We start from the raw sequence: 13,716 nt of genomic DNA, 5'->3' as shown, positions 1-13,716 counted from the left end.
TTTCCTTTAAAATGTAGGTTGTCTTCTTTGTCTTGATTTTGCGATCAGTTGCTTTGTCCCTGGAGAGGATCACTTCTGTAGACTTAACAACATGAGTTTAATCTGCTAAATTAGAGAGACCAGCAAGAAAAGAAGAGCCTATACCTGGACTTTGAGGCATACGTTATTTTGCTAGGAGGATTTAAAAAAAAAAAGTTCCGTTTTAACCACAGAACCCCTCCATTGGAAAGGATTCTGAAAGAAATGAAGAAAACCACCAGAAATGAAATCAGTAGCTTCATGGCCTTCTGTTGACTGGACTAGACTTTTCTTCCTGCCATTCCTTGGAATGACACTGTACAGGATGTCTGCTGAGGTCATCCATCAGGTGGAAGAAGCACTTGATGAAGATGAGAAGGATGCACTGCTTTTTTTGTGCCGAGATGTTGCTGCAGATGTGGTTCCACTGAATGTCAGGGATCTTCTGGATATTTTGAGAGAGACAGGAAAGCTGTCTTCTGTGAGCTTGGCTGAGCTGCTCTACAGAGTGAGGCGGTTTGACTTGCTCAAGAAGGTCTTGAATATGGATGCCCCGACAGTGGAGGCCCTCCTGCGCAGGCACCCACATCTGATTTCAGACTATAGGTAATGCATCAGCCCCTCCCGAGGCCGCCCCAGTGGGAGGGAGGGAGGGAGGTCTAGACTTCAGAACCATAGAAACAAGGACATTAAGAAAAGCAGGTTCATCCCTTTATCTACCCACCGACCTTTATTTCCCTATTGATGTTCATTCTTCTGAAATGTTTGAATCCTTAGTACATGTTTGCTTAAAGTGACTGGGTAGAAGGTCAGAATGAAACTGGAAAGGACAGATGGTACGTATTTGCCTGATGGGTAGAATGGTACAGACAAATGACTAAGAGCTAGGACTCTTGCAGGCTTCTAATTATGAGGTCCGCTGTGTTCTTTGCTAGCCTGTGATGTCAGAGCTGGGCAATTTCCTCTTCTGAGAAAGGAAAATAACAAGCCTGAAAGTAATCTTCCTGACCTTTGTAGAGCTTTGTGATCCTTCCTGAATCCCTTCTGGTCTTTCCCCTCCCAAGGAAGTTAGTGGGGGAGCTAGCTTTCTGTGAGTGTCTGTGAGGTCCCTGCTCCCGAAGGCTCTGGGGAGCCCAGATTGACGGTTTCTTCAATTAACCACATCTAGACTCCCTTAAGTTCAGAGGGGAATGGCCACTGGAGTTCCCTTTAGTTCAGACAGCCTTCGTATTGTTCCTTCCTCCTGGTCACGGAGCATTCTCTTGGAGGCTCAGAGGTGCACAGAAACCACAGGAAAGGCTGCATTTCTGGGGAAAGAAAGACAATTTGTAACCTTAAATTAGTGATTCTTTTTTCTCTGGACCACTGGTCTTTAGTTATATCATTAAGGTATATTTGGAGATGATATACATGATTAAAAACTGTATTAAAGAGGGTTGCAAGCAGTGTGGCCCTTGGAACGTGGATGAGACTTGAGATTAAAGTCTGTTTGAAGCCTCAGAACCAGTTACCAGCCACATAGGCTGAGCCAGCTGCTGCCATCGGTTGGGCCTTCATTTTCCTGCTTGTGAAGCTAAGAATAATATCTGATTTCACAAGTGTGTCTGTAAGGATTGATTGTGATAATTTAGTTTGTGAAGTACTTTTAAAAATTATTATATTTTAAATTATGTAAGGCACAGTTTAAAACCAGGTAGCACTCTACCAATCTAAGGGTTAATTATCGTTGCTGTTTTTCTTAATCATCTTCCCTTTCTCCAACCATTATATGATGTCAGAAATCTTAAAACTTTTCAGGAGGCACTGACTGGGTTTTTGTGAAAAAGTCAGGGGACTCTCTCCATCTTCTGTTTCCTTGCTGTAGTGAATGGAGACAGTTTGGGGACCTCTGAGTAGAGAAGCCAGGGAGTGCTAGTTTCATTTATTCAGCTATTGAGTGGGCTTTATTGTGGGTTGACATATGCGAAGTGTTTGGTAAGCACTAGAGCAAAACGAAGAATCTTCCGTCCTCAAGAATCTGAGAGTCTAACTGGGAAAATGGGCTTCTAAACAGTGATGACAATGACAAGGTACCAATGACAATCATGAGATGTCCTTGGGAGCCCCGATAAAGCATGCTGGTACTCCAGCTGTAACAGAGATGACTAAGTGAGGAGGGGCTTTCTGCACAGTCCCAGTCCCCAGGGTGTAGATGCTTTACCCTTTGAGTTCTGGAGTGAGCCAGGACAGCTCAGGCGTTACTTTGCTTCACAGTCTTGTGATTCAAAGTATTGTCCCTGTATTAGCAGCTTCAGCATCACCCGGGAATTTGTTAAACTGAGAGGATGAGATCATTTTGAATTCTATTTATGTCTTTCATCTTAGTCATTTAGGTTCTTCATTTATTTCACTATAATTTCTTGGAGAGCTGGGGTATTCTTTGGGGAAGTTTTTATTCATTGTTCTTTTCATAGCAGATGGAAAAAGAGGTACCACGTTCTACTGAAAACTCAGAAGGGATAAGTTTCCTTTTTGAATTTCCTTAAGATCTCCTGGGGTGATCTATGCTTTCTGTTTTCTGGGGGACACATTCAAAATAGGGGCAAGAATTTGTCTCTTAACCGATTTTTGGCCTAGAGGAGACCTGCGCTCTTGGTATTCTCACTAGGACTTGTGTCTGAATTTACTAAAGAACCTTGTCTGGTTTTCAGGGTGCTGATAATGGAGATTGGTGAGGATTTGGATAAATCTGACGTGTCCTCATTAATGTTCCTCATGAGAGATTATATGGGCCGAAGCAAGATGGCCAAGGATAAGGTGAGTTTTCTTTCTTTTTCTTGATTCATGTTCCCAAGAGTTATCAGAAGTTGGGAGTTGTTCTCTATGGTAGAAGAGAGGGAATCAGGCACTTAAGCAAGGAGGCCCAGATTGAGGGTGAAGGTGGGAAGGGAGAAGAATATGAGGGTTTTTTCATAGTAACACTGATGGGAAGAAAATTGGTTCATGAATTGAGAGGCAATAGAGTGATATTGGCTGGTGTGGCCCTGGGTGTGTGTTTCATCCTTGTATTTTATTCTTTATCTGTGCCTAGCTTATCCTTCAGCTGCTCTCCCTGGTTTGACAGGTCATCCGGGAGGGTTAGGAAGTCCCATCTGCTCACGCTGAGTGGAGGCAGATGGGAAGGGCTGGCCCACTGCCACCTTGCTCTCTGCTGTCTCTCTGTCCTCAGCCAGTTCAGGGTCAGCGTGGCGTCATCAGGCTGCGGGGGAGATGGGCAGGGGAAGGTCCTTGAGACGGATGAATCCAGAGAGTGGCAGAGGTAGAGATTTGCAGTTGAAAATGAGCTAGGGGTGAAATCTCAGGGATGCTGTGGTCACTGAAAAAGTATTTAAATCCCAGCTGGCCTGATATGTACTTCTGACCTGTGGACAGGCCAGGAAAAGCTCGGGTCTCTAGTATCAAGGACCTGCTTCTGAGGACTTTGGTAAATCATTGCTTAAGAATCTCCTCATGTTTCTTAATGATTGTTGTTTCATTTCTGAGATCTATAGGGCAACTGTATGCCCCCATTATCAAATGCAAAATGGAAAGTAAAATTAAAAAAATAGAACTCATTTTTTGGCATCCCCTAATCTACTTATTTCTCAATCATTTATGTAGATTTAATTATGATTATTAATTGAAAAATAAAGATAGCACATTGGTAACCAAATGTTAAACAGAAAGAAAATAAAACCAAAAGTGATGCCTATTTCTGAAATGTAGTTCTTTGCAATCCCTATGTTCCAGGCTGAACAAGTAGCAAAATACCCTCACCTTATAATTTTACCACCTCATGTCTGTCCACTGTATCAGAATGAACTGGAATTTCCAGCACTGATTAAAACATTTTAGGAACTTCAAGATTATATCATTTAGAATTTTTCTAGTAAAACCATTTCCCCAGCTACCTTCTCACTTCCCTTTTTCAGTAAATCCCTTAGAGTTTTTCAGTATGACACCAGCCTGGCTTTTGGGAAGAGAATTAATGCAGGAGGATTTTATTTTCGGCCTGCTTTCTTAATCCTTCATACAAAAAATGATTCATGCATCTATTCCCAACCTAGGTGCAGTTGGCACCCCCCAAAGACTTACCTCTTTTCTGGGTAAATTCCAGGAGTGTAATTTGCTCATGGCCTTGGAGAGACAATAAAACAAAGCAGTCTGGTTTAGGATCCTTGAAGGTCACTCAGAGGGCTCCTCTGGTCATATTTTTTTGTTGTCATAAATTATGCAGCCTGATGTTTGCATATGAGGCCTGATGGTCAGCCTTGCTGACATTTGTTTCTTGTTGATGGTTCTCTTAGAGTTTCTTGGATCTTATGGTTGAATTGGAGAAGCTAAATCTGGTTGCTCCAGATCAACTGGATTTGTTAGAAGAATGCCTGAGGAACATCAACAGGATAGACCTGAAGACAAAAATCCAGAAATACAGGCAGTCAGGTGAGCAGCATTTTGGCCCTCTCTGTGGCCTAAGGAAGTGCCTATGTGTAGTGGGTTAGGTTGGTAGAGATTCATTGTACAGAACCCGAATGTCCATGGCCCTCACCAGCCTGAGGCTAGCCATTGGAATCCTTTATATGCTCTATACCCCATATCTGCTAACTTCATCACCCAGCACCCCTGACCACAGAGTCTTGGCCCTCTGTAAAATGCCGCCAAGCAGCTGTTAACATTCTGGGCTTCAGGAAGGAGTCTGCACCCCAGCTCCCTGCACTGGCCAGTGGCATTGTGTGCACTCAGGGCTGCTGAGCCTACGCCACGCCCTGCTGCCTTGCCTGACCACCATCCAAGCTCTGGAGACATCCTGTCCCTGGGGTCCTGTAACTGCCTTGCATATAACCTCCTCATGGAAAGGGGCATCTTTTCTGCCGAACCCCTTCCATAAAGGGGACCAGCTCACACTGGCCTTCTCTCTCATGGCACCCCTTCCCATGTCTTTTATTTATTTTTTATTTTATTTTTAAATTGGAGTCTAATTACTTTACAGTATTGTGGTGGTTTTTGCCGTACATTCACATGAATCAGCCATGGGTGTACATGTGTTCCCCATCCTGACCCTCCCTCTCACCTCCCTCCCCATCCCGTCCCTCAGTTCCCATGTCTTTTAGACTCACACTCAATATGGGCTCTGCTAGCAGTCTACTGCCGCCATAGAGCCTGAGGGCGTGACTGATACCCAGTGATCTGCATACAGCCCTCCCCCATGCCCATGAATGAGTCAAGATCAAGAATAGGAGTAGCACTTTTAGTCTGTTCTTAATGACATTGTGAGAAGAGTCATCTGATCTGACATTTTGAGTTCAGTAAGTGGCTGGAAAGTTTTGGGTATTTTGAAAGATCGTGACTGACTCTGAACTGAGCCTTTGTTGAAGATTCATTTGATGACAATTTGTGAATCTTAACTCAGTGCCTCTCTTCTGCTTGTAGCTCAAGGACCGGACAAAAATTATGTAAATGCTCTCCAGGCATCTCTGCCAAACTTGAGTATTAAAGATCCTTCATATACACTAGGGGTGAGTCTGAGGCAAATGTGTGGAATCCTGGCATGAAACAATTTCATAACTTTAATAAAAATGTACATATTCTCCTAGCATGTATTTCAAATTTAACATCTGAAAAAAATTGTGACAGAAATATGCATTTGTTTATAAAATATGTATAAATTCTTATAATTTCAAAGCTAATGTGTTTATTGAGATAACTTGGAAAATACAGAGAACTATATATAAAGGAAAGAATGTTAATCACCCCCAGGTTAATAGTTGTTCCCCACTAGTCTTTTTTCCCTGTGTGCTTATGTATCCACATATACAGACATTTTTTCCATTGTTTGTTTGTCCCTTTGAAATTTTGCCTTTTTATTTTTTAGTATTTATTTATTATTTATTTGGCTGCACCAGGTCTTAGTTGTAGCATGTGAACTCTTTGTTGTGGCATGTGAGATCTAGGTCCCTGACCGGGGATCAAACTTGTGTCCCCTGCACTGCAAGACAGATTCTTAACCGCTGGACCACCAAGGAAGTCTAGAGAATTTAACTTTTTAGATAAAAATAGGTAGGACATGCCCATGGACAAAAAATTCAAAATGTGCTAAAATGATTTTTAAAGTATGTTTCCTCTTACCCAGTCCCTTTCCCCAGAGGCAGCTGTTGTTACCCATTTTCTTCTCTGACCATTTGGAGATAATCTATGCACATATCATATTAATTTTTATTTTTTTTCTTCTCTACAAATGGTAGCACACTGTGCCCACTGTCCTGACCTGAGAATTCTTAGAAATTTTTTTTGTATGAATCATATGGGACTGCCTCTATTTAATCATTGTTTTTAGTGATTGGACATAGTTTCACTTTCTAGATGTATCACAATATGTTGTATATATGTGGATTTATATTTTTTTCTAATCGTTTGTTATAAAACAGTACTTCAAAATAAATATCCTTGTATTTACCTCTTTGTGCATTTGCTTTTCATTGAGCTTATTTTAGTGATTTCAACAAAAGTGTAAAAGTGTTTTTGTCACTGAGTGATTGATTTGTGATCATAAATAACAGATAGTCACTTCTGGTGGTCGTGTTAGTCAGCAGTGCAAGGTCATCATCAGAATAATCGTTTGGTTAATTTTTTATATTGATAATTTAATCTTACTGTAATCTCATCCTCATCCACATATAAGGATATAGGGAATATATAGTTAGGACCACAGTTTATCATTTGTGATTAAATCATAAGCACTTTTGTAAAAGTATGTGATGAAAATATTGACTGTACCTGTAATAAAAATAGTTTTGTGGAGAAGATAAGTTGTAAGAGAGCATTAAGCAATAGAATTTCTGAACTCAGATGGATGGTGGTAGGCATTAACTGCCCAACCCTCTCATTAAATAAATTAGGACATTTAGGCCTAAGGATCTAAGGGCCTAAGGACCTAAGGACCAGAAGGCCTTCGTTGAGGCTGAGCTGGTAAAGAATCCGCCTGCAATGTGGGGGACCTGGGTTCAATCCCTGGGTTGAGAAGATCCCCTGGAGAAGGGATAGGCTACCCACTCCAGTATTCTGGCCTGGAGAGTTGCATGAACTGTATAGTCCATGGGGTTGCAAAGAGTCAGACAGGACTGAGCAACTTTCACTCAGGCCTAAGGAACATTGAATGCCCACTCTACCTACCGCCAGACCTAGGCCCATCCATACTCCTTCCACACCGTGGTGTATTTTTTCCAGAATTAAATATGCTTTTCTTTGTCCTTCTGAACCTCTGTGATACCAAATCATGAGAGAAAACTGATCTAGGATTCAGATCCAGATTTTCTGAACTTTCTTTGCTATGGTATATCTAACAGAAATTATACTGTCATTCTTAGTTAAAAGCCTGCTGTATTTTCATTATTGCCTTTCTATTTTGTTAATGCAAGTAATTGTATTCACTGTCTATGTGGCTTTTTAGGAACCCACATGCTCTGTAAATTTTGCCTTAAATTTGCTGTATTAACCTGTGGCCTTGGTCATTCATTCATTTAGTTAGCAGGCACTATGGCGTATGAATTCAGTGAATTCCTCACAAGATTTAGGAGCCTGGATGTTAACTCATACAAGTTTGCAAAGGTGCTTTTAAAATTACAGTAGCATTTGCCATCCCAAATTCCAAAGATTCCTGGATGCCCTTAGGGAAGTCTTACCCGCTTACCCCACCCTAAATGTCCTATCTCTTTATTCTAAATGCCCCATCTCTTTATAAAATTTCATCCAAATTTAGCCCCTGAGTTCAAATACTTCCCTTTATGTGACAGAATATCTTTGGAAATGTTAAAGTTAATTTCCAGAGATATATTTCCTTGTTATTATTGATTTATAATTTAATTCTGTTTTGGTCAAATAATTGCTCTGTATGATTTCTGTCCTTCAGAACGCACTGAGTTTTTTTGTTTGCTTTTTATGGCACATTATACAGTCTATTTTGATGAATGCTATATGCACTTTGTTAAAAAAAAAGAATGTTCTCAACTATTGAAATGTTGGATACATTGCAGTTAGTTCAAGCTGGCTGAATGGTTTTCAAATACATTCTTTATCATTATTATTAAAAAAATTGCAGTGGCATTGTAGGACACATGATACCAACATATGAATTAACAAATTGTGGGACTTTCCTGGCAATCTAGTGGTTAGGGCTCTGTGCTTCCACTGCAGAGGGCCACAGGTTTGATCCCATGTTGGGGAACTAAGATCCTGCAAGCCACGCGGTGCAGCCAAAAAAAAAAAGTTGTAACTCTCTACTATAATTTTTTTAATATTTATCTAGAGTAAATCTAGCTTTGACTTGATGTTGTATCTCTTTAATAGTATGTAAGAGTGAATGCACACCCATGTGGGGTTCCAGATTCTAATATCATTATCCTCTGGCTAAGTCATTGGTTATTACTGATAAAAGCAGTTTATGTGTTTTCTTTGATTTAGCTGCACAGACTTAGCTCTAGACACAGCTTAATGAATAGTGTACTTTCTCTTTTGGCTAGGGTAGCTTCAGAGGAGAGCTGTCATTTGAAAGCTGAGCGTATCAGATGGTTGACAGTATGTGCTATGTGTGCCTTACACGGGACCTGTCATCTGGGAGGAGAAAGGGTCTGTTCAATCTTTCATTCTCTGATGCATCCCATTCTGGCCCTCAGAGAGGGTGGCTAATGTTCAAGAGCCACGCCCACATGTGGCTTACGCATAGCTAGGCATCATAGAAAAATAAAAACTGGACATTTATTAAGCACTTCCATATGCTCAAACGGCACTGTGCTGAGTGCCTTGTATACATGTAATCCTCAAAAATATTTATAAGGTAGGTACTATTATTGTCCTCGTTTTGAAGATAAACAGACATATAGTTAAAGAATTTGCTCAAAGTTACATAGCTAATAAGTCCACTCTTAATCATACCTCTGCCTTGCCTCTGTGTTAAAGATCAGGGTGAATGACCTGATCTTTAACACAGAATGTTGATTGTTGCAAGTTCCAACAGCTTGTTCTAACTTGGAGTTATTGTGGCAACTCTCTTGTACCATGACGTCTGACTTTATTGAGCTGTTTTTGAAACATTCTAATATGCTAGTTGAATATATTGACACATTTATTGTATTACTTTGAATTGCTGCTTTGGTCATAGACTATAGTTTTATGGAATTAATGTCTCTTGCTAGTTTTCTTTAGATAATTTAACAGTGGATGTGATACATTTATTTATTCCTAAGTAAGAATCCTATCAAGATATTTAAAGAGGTGTAATTTAATATGCCTCTGAAAAATGAACGGGGAGTGTGACCTTGTTTTTTATGTTTGAAGATCCAGAATGGCAGGAGTAAAGAACAAAGGCTTATGATGGGACCACCTGACATTCAAAGTAAGACCAGCTTTTCTTTATATTCGCCTTTATAAATGCTTGATAATTCAAGTACAAAATGTTGCATGTTTAGAGCTGGCCATTCCTTTATCTACATATTTTAATTAAGCTCTCAAAATGAACAGTTAAACTCTTAAAGTATATTCACTGGCATTTCTAGTTATCCATCAAATTAGCTTATTTGAATGTAAATACCTCTGACTTCATCATTTTGGCTATATATTTTAAAAGATGTGACATTTATACCTCAAACAGAACTATAACCAGGCCATGTTAAACATTAATCGAGCCGTGGTCATAAGCCATGTTAAACCAAATATCTAGGAGCAGGAAGAAAAAAGGTTACTAGGATCTTGTTTTATAGCCCATTTAATAAATGTAGATACTGTAAGATGACATTCGCCACCTCTACAAATAAAAGAATTAAAAAAAATCCTAGTCATCTGGTCCCATCACTTAGTGGCAAATAGATGGGAAACAATGGAAACAATGATAGACTATTTTCTTGGGCTCCAAAATCATTGCTGTTGGTGACTACAGCCGTGAAGTTAAAAGATGCTTGCTCCTTGGAAGAAAAACTCTGACCAACCAGGACAGCATATTAAAAAGCAGAGACATTACTTTGCCGACAAAGGTCCATCTAGTCAAAGCTATGGTTTTTCCAGTAGTCATGTATGGATGTGAGAGTTGGAGTATAAAGAAAGCTGAGGGCTGAAAAATTGATACTTTTGAACTGTGGTGTTGGAGAAAACTCTTCAGAGTTCCTTGGACTGTAAGGAGATCCAACCAGTCCATCCTAAAGGAAATCAGTCCTGAATATTCATTGGAAGGACTGATGCTGAAGCTGAGACTCCAGTACTTTGGCCACCTGATGCAAAGAACTGACTCATTTGAAAAGACCCTGATGCTGGGAAAGATTGAAGGCAGGAGGAGAAGGGGACGACAGAGGATAAGTTGGTTGGATGGGATTACCGACTTGATGGACGAGTTTGAGCAAGCTCTGGGAGTTGGTGATGGACAGGGAAGCCTGGAGTGCTTCAGTCCATGGGGTTGCAAAGAGTCGGGACATGACTGAGCGACTGGACTGAGTCATTTCAACCAAAAGATTTAAGGGATGTAAGATCTCTGTCATCACTCTTAAAACATCAGCTCTTGATGCTATCATTTTCAGGAAGGGTACTTTTTGCTTGTCTTGAGTCCTCCTTGAAGAGAGGGCTCAGTCTTACTGTAGTGGATGTGATTGTACTTAAGAGGCAGGGCTGCTTAGACAGGTCAGGAGGGCTCAGTCCTACCTGAGGAGCTTGGAATTTGTCCTGTGTGCAGTGGCGATCCTGAGTGTACCAAGCAGGGTGGTGGCTGGATGGAAGCCTCCTTTATGTGGCAGGCCCCTTGCCAACATCCCCTGACTCTGCCAATATACTGTCTGTGTGCACCTCCAAACATTCTGCCCACATCAGCCAGATGGAGCAGGTGGAATGTCCATCATTCCATGCATAAAAGTCGGCCCTCCAGCCAGAGCTGTTGAAGAGTGAGTTAATTTCTGACAGCATGTTTCTTAAAACACCGGTGAGGGTGGTGAGAGTTAGCTGTTTAAATTGGGAGACCTGGTGGATTTGGATAGGAATTTAAAATAATCAGAGCTCTTTCCACTGGGCTCTGTGATGGCCGATTTATCCTTAATGGTAATGATACAGGTGAGGTAGAGGAGCTCTCAATAGCCCTGCAGATCCTTAGGAGAGCTGGTTGCCTGCTCTTGCCTGAATATGGTTCATTTGCTGGTAAAAGAGAAAAGCATCCTGATAACTTGCCCTCAATCTAATAGAAGTTTAAAATAATCAAACCAAGTGTTCATATTATTTCGGACTTTCAAATAGATTTCAACTGGATGATGATTGCAATAACTATAATTTATTAACACTTTTAGTAAGTGCTAAGTACCCTGAAACACCAGTACTTTGGCCACCTCATGCGAAGAGTTACCTCATTGGAAAAGACCCTGATGCTGGAAGGGATTGGGGGCCGGAGGAGAAGGGGACAACAGAGGATGAGATGGCTGGATGGCATCACCGACTCGATGGACATGAGTCTGAGTAAACTCCGGGAGTTGGTGATGGACAAGGAGGCCTGGCTTGCTGCGATTCATGGGGTCGCAAAGAGTTAGACATGACTGAGCGACTGAACTGAACTGAACTGAACTGAAGTACCCTGAACTGAGATGAACATTACATAGATTATTTTGTGTGTTTTCCTTTAATTCTGTCAAACCATGATTGTTAAAATATAAAAAAGTGAACATTTCCTCTTAATTCTGAGTTTCAGACATAACTACTATTAATGTTTGATCTGTGTACCTCTAATAAATATATGTAATATACACACACAGATACATGATTTTAAGTACATTGGCTCAATATTAAACATATTATTCAGTAATCTGTTTTTCTCTTAATATATTCTACATATGTTTTCATGTCAAGTACATAAAATCTCTGTTATCTGCTTTAACATTGCATAGTATTCTATTATATGTACCATTATTTATTTAACCAGTTTCTTGTTAGTAGACTTTCAGGCTCTTTCTAGCTTAGGGCCATTACAGTCCTTCAGTACCTCTCCATGACATTTTTGCACACTTGTTCTGTTATTTCCTTAGGATAAACTTCTAGAAGCAGAACATTGGTTTAAAGGGTATTGCTAATTGTCCCTTAAAAATTCTGTTTCGGCCTATACAGCATTACCATTTGAAAGTGCTCATTTCCCCAAACTTGACCAACACTGGCATTTTCTTTGCTTGTCTTTAGATATTATTCCTCATTTCTGCAGCAGTCTTATAAATTAGGTGCTCATCTCAGAGATTAAAAAACAAAACAAGACAAAACAAAACCCCACCAAACCCTGAGACTTCAGGAAGAAACTTGCCCCAGATCACAGAGCTTATCAGTGATGGTGCTAGGGTTTCAGCCAGCCCTTCATGGCTTCAAAATGGGTGGTTTCTCCACTTCCCCGGGACTAGTAAAGTCATTTTTTATCTACTTTGCTTTAGGCTCATCTACATTTGCTAAGCCCACTGTCCGATATCTTGCCATTGACATTTTATTTTACAATCTTCCATTGACACTGGATTAAGAAAACATGGCCATCTCTTCCATTAAGTGGCAAACTCATAAAAGCTTTTCCTTCTTTGAGTCTCTAAGGCTGTTCCCTTGAGGCATTGTGTGCAATTTCAGCACACGCAGTAAAGCTATTGATATGTTGGGAAGTAAGTTTATCAGATTCTCCCTATCAGGTTAAAAACTCCCCCGTCACTGGGTTCTTACCTGGAAAAGGGCAAGGGAGAACCTTCTTTCACTTCTATTTAGGTGGGTTTTCTACACAACTCCTGTTTATCATGGGGACTTGTGTTTTGTTATCAGTTAGTTAAGTGTTTCAGTGTGAGGTTAGAAGCTTGGGGCTGAGTATAGCTGGGGAAGAAAGAGATAGTGGGGGGAAGAAAATCGGGAAAGAGAACCAGGTGTGGCATAAAAGCCAGCAGGGACTAGGAACAGTCCTAGCTCTCCTTCAGGTTTGTTAATGATTTCTCTCTCACCCCCAGGAGAACCAGTGAAGAGATCCATTCAGGAATCAGGAGCATTTTTGCCTCAGGTACGGAATAAATGATCTGACTTGGTAGTGTAAGCACAGTATCTGTGGAGAACAGTGGTGGCTTTACAAATCTCTGTCTATTAAGAATTCTTTGTGACAGAAGGACGCTGAGGATGCTATTCTGAGAACTCTTCTGTTCTAAAGGGGAACCTTGGATGTAGCAAAGAAAAAGATGTTGAAGTGGATTGCCATTAGTGAACTTTGGAATACAGGCAAATTCCAAAGTGGCATTTCTCTTCTCAGCTGAGTGATTGCTGAGTAAATAAGTAAGCAGTTGACCCTGAACCTTGACTTGTTATGACTTTTTCTATGCTGGTACGTCTTCTCTATAACAGAAGGCAATAGAAGGCCTGCTTTTGTGTGGGTTTGGAAAAATATCACTTGTACAAACTCAGGTTGCTGTGGAAACTTATGACCCATCTTTTCTCTGTGTTTTACGTTATCTTTATGTCACAAAGCTAATGTGTAAAGCGACTGCGGGCTTCATTAAAACTAATTAGAAACTAAAATAACTGGTTGATGTTGACGGGAAATGTCAGTCATGGTGACTTCAGCCTGTGCCTGTTGAGTAACTCATCTGCCAAAAGGAAAGTTAAGGAAATCCAAAAGAAAAGATAGTATGGGTGGGACGTTGAGGTAAGAGAACAATG

General features: G+C 40.6%; 1 protein-coding gene across 5 annotated transcripts in view; it reads left to right on the top strand.

Moving 5' to 3' along the window:
- CFLAR (CASP8 and FADD like apoptosis regulator) overlaps positions 1–13,716 on the top strand; it is a 50,983-nt gene that overhangs the window by 19,501 nt on the left and 17,766 nt on the right. For 3 of the 5 annotated variants that reach the window (XM_061149012.1, XM_061149014.1, XM_061149013.1), the window contains exons 2-7: positions 18–624; positions 2,709–2,814; positions 4,344–4,479; positions 5,467–5,552; positions 9,367–9,424; positions 13,017–13,066. In XM_061149012.1, the coding sequence (XP_061004995.1) occupies positions 263–624; positions 2,709–2,814; positions 4,344–4,479; positions 5,467–5,552; positions 9,367–9,424; positions 13,017–13,066 (798 nt within the window). In that variant the 5' untranslated portion in view covers positions 18–262. Of the gene's footprint in view, positions 1–17; positions 625–2,708; positions 2,815–4,343; positions 4,480–5,466; positions 5,553–8,552; positions 8,659–9,366; positions 9,425–13,016; positions 13,067–13,716 lie in introns of those variants that run through there. The other 2 variants (XM_061149015.1, XM_061149016.1) reach the window with 2 other exon arrangements.

The sequence above is a fragment of the Dama dama genome, chromosome 8 (genome assembly GCF_033118175.1).
Source record: "Dama dama isolate Ldn47 chromosome 8, ASM3311817v1, whole genome shotgun sequence".
Lineage (NCBI taxonomy): Eukaryota > Metazoa > Chordata > Mammalia > Artiodactyla > Cervidae > Dama > Dama dama.
Note: the sequence above shows the minus strand (reverse complement) of the source record. Positions and strands in the feature narration are given on the sequence as shown.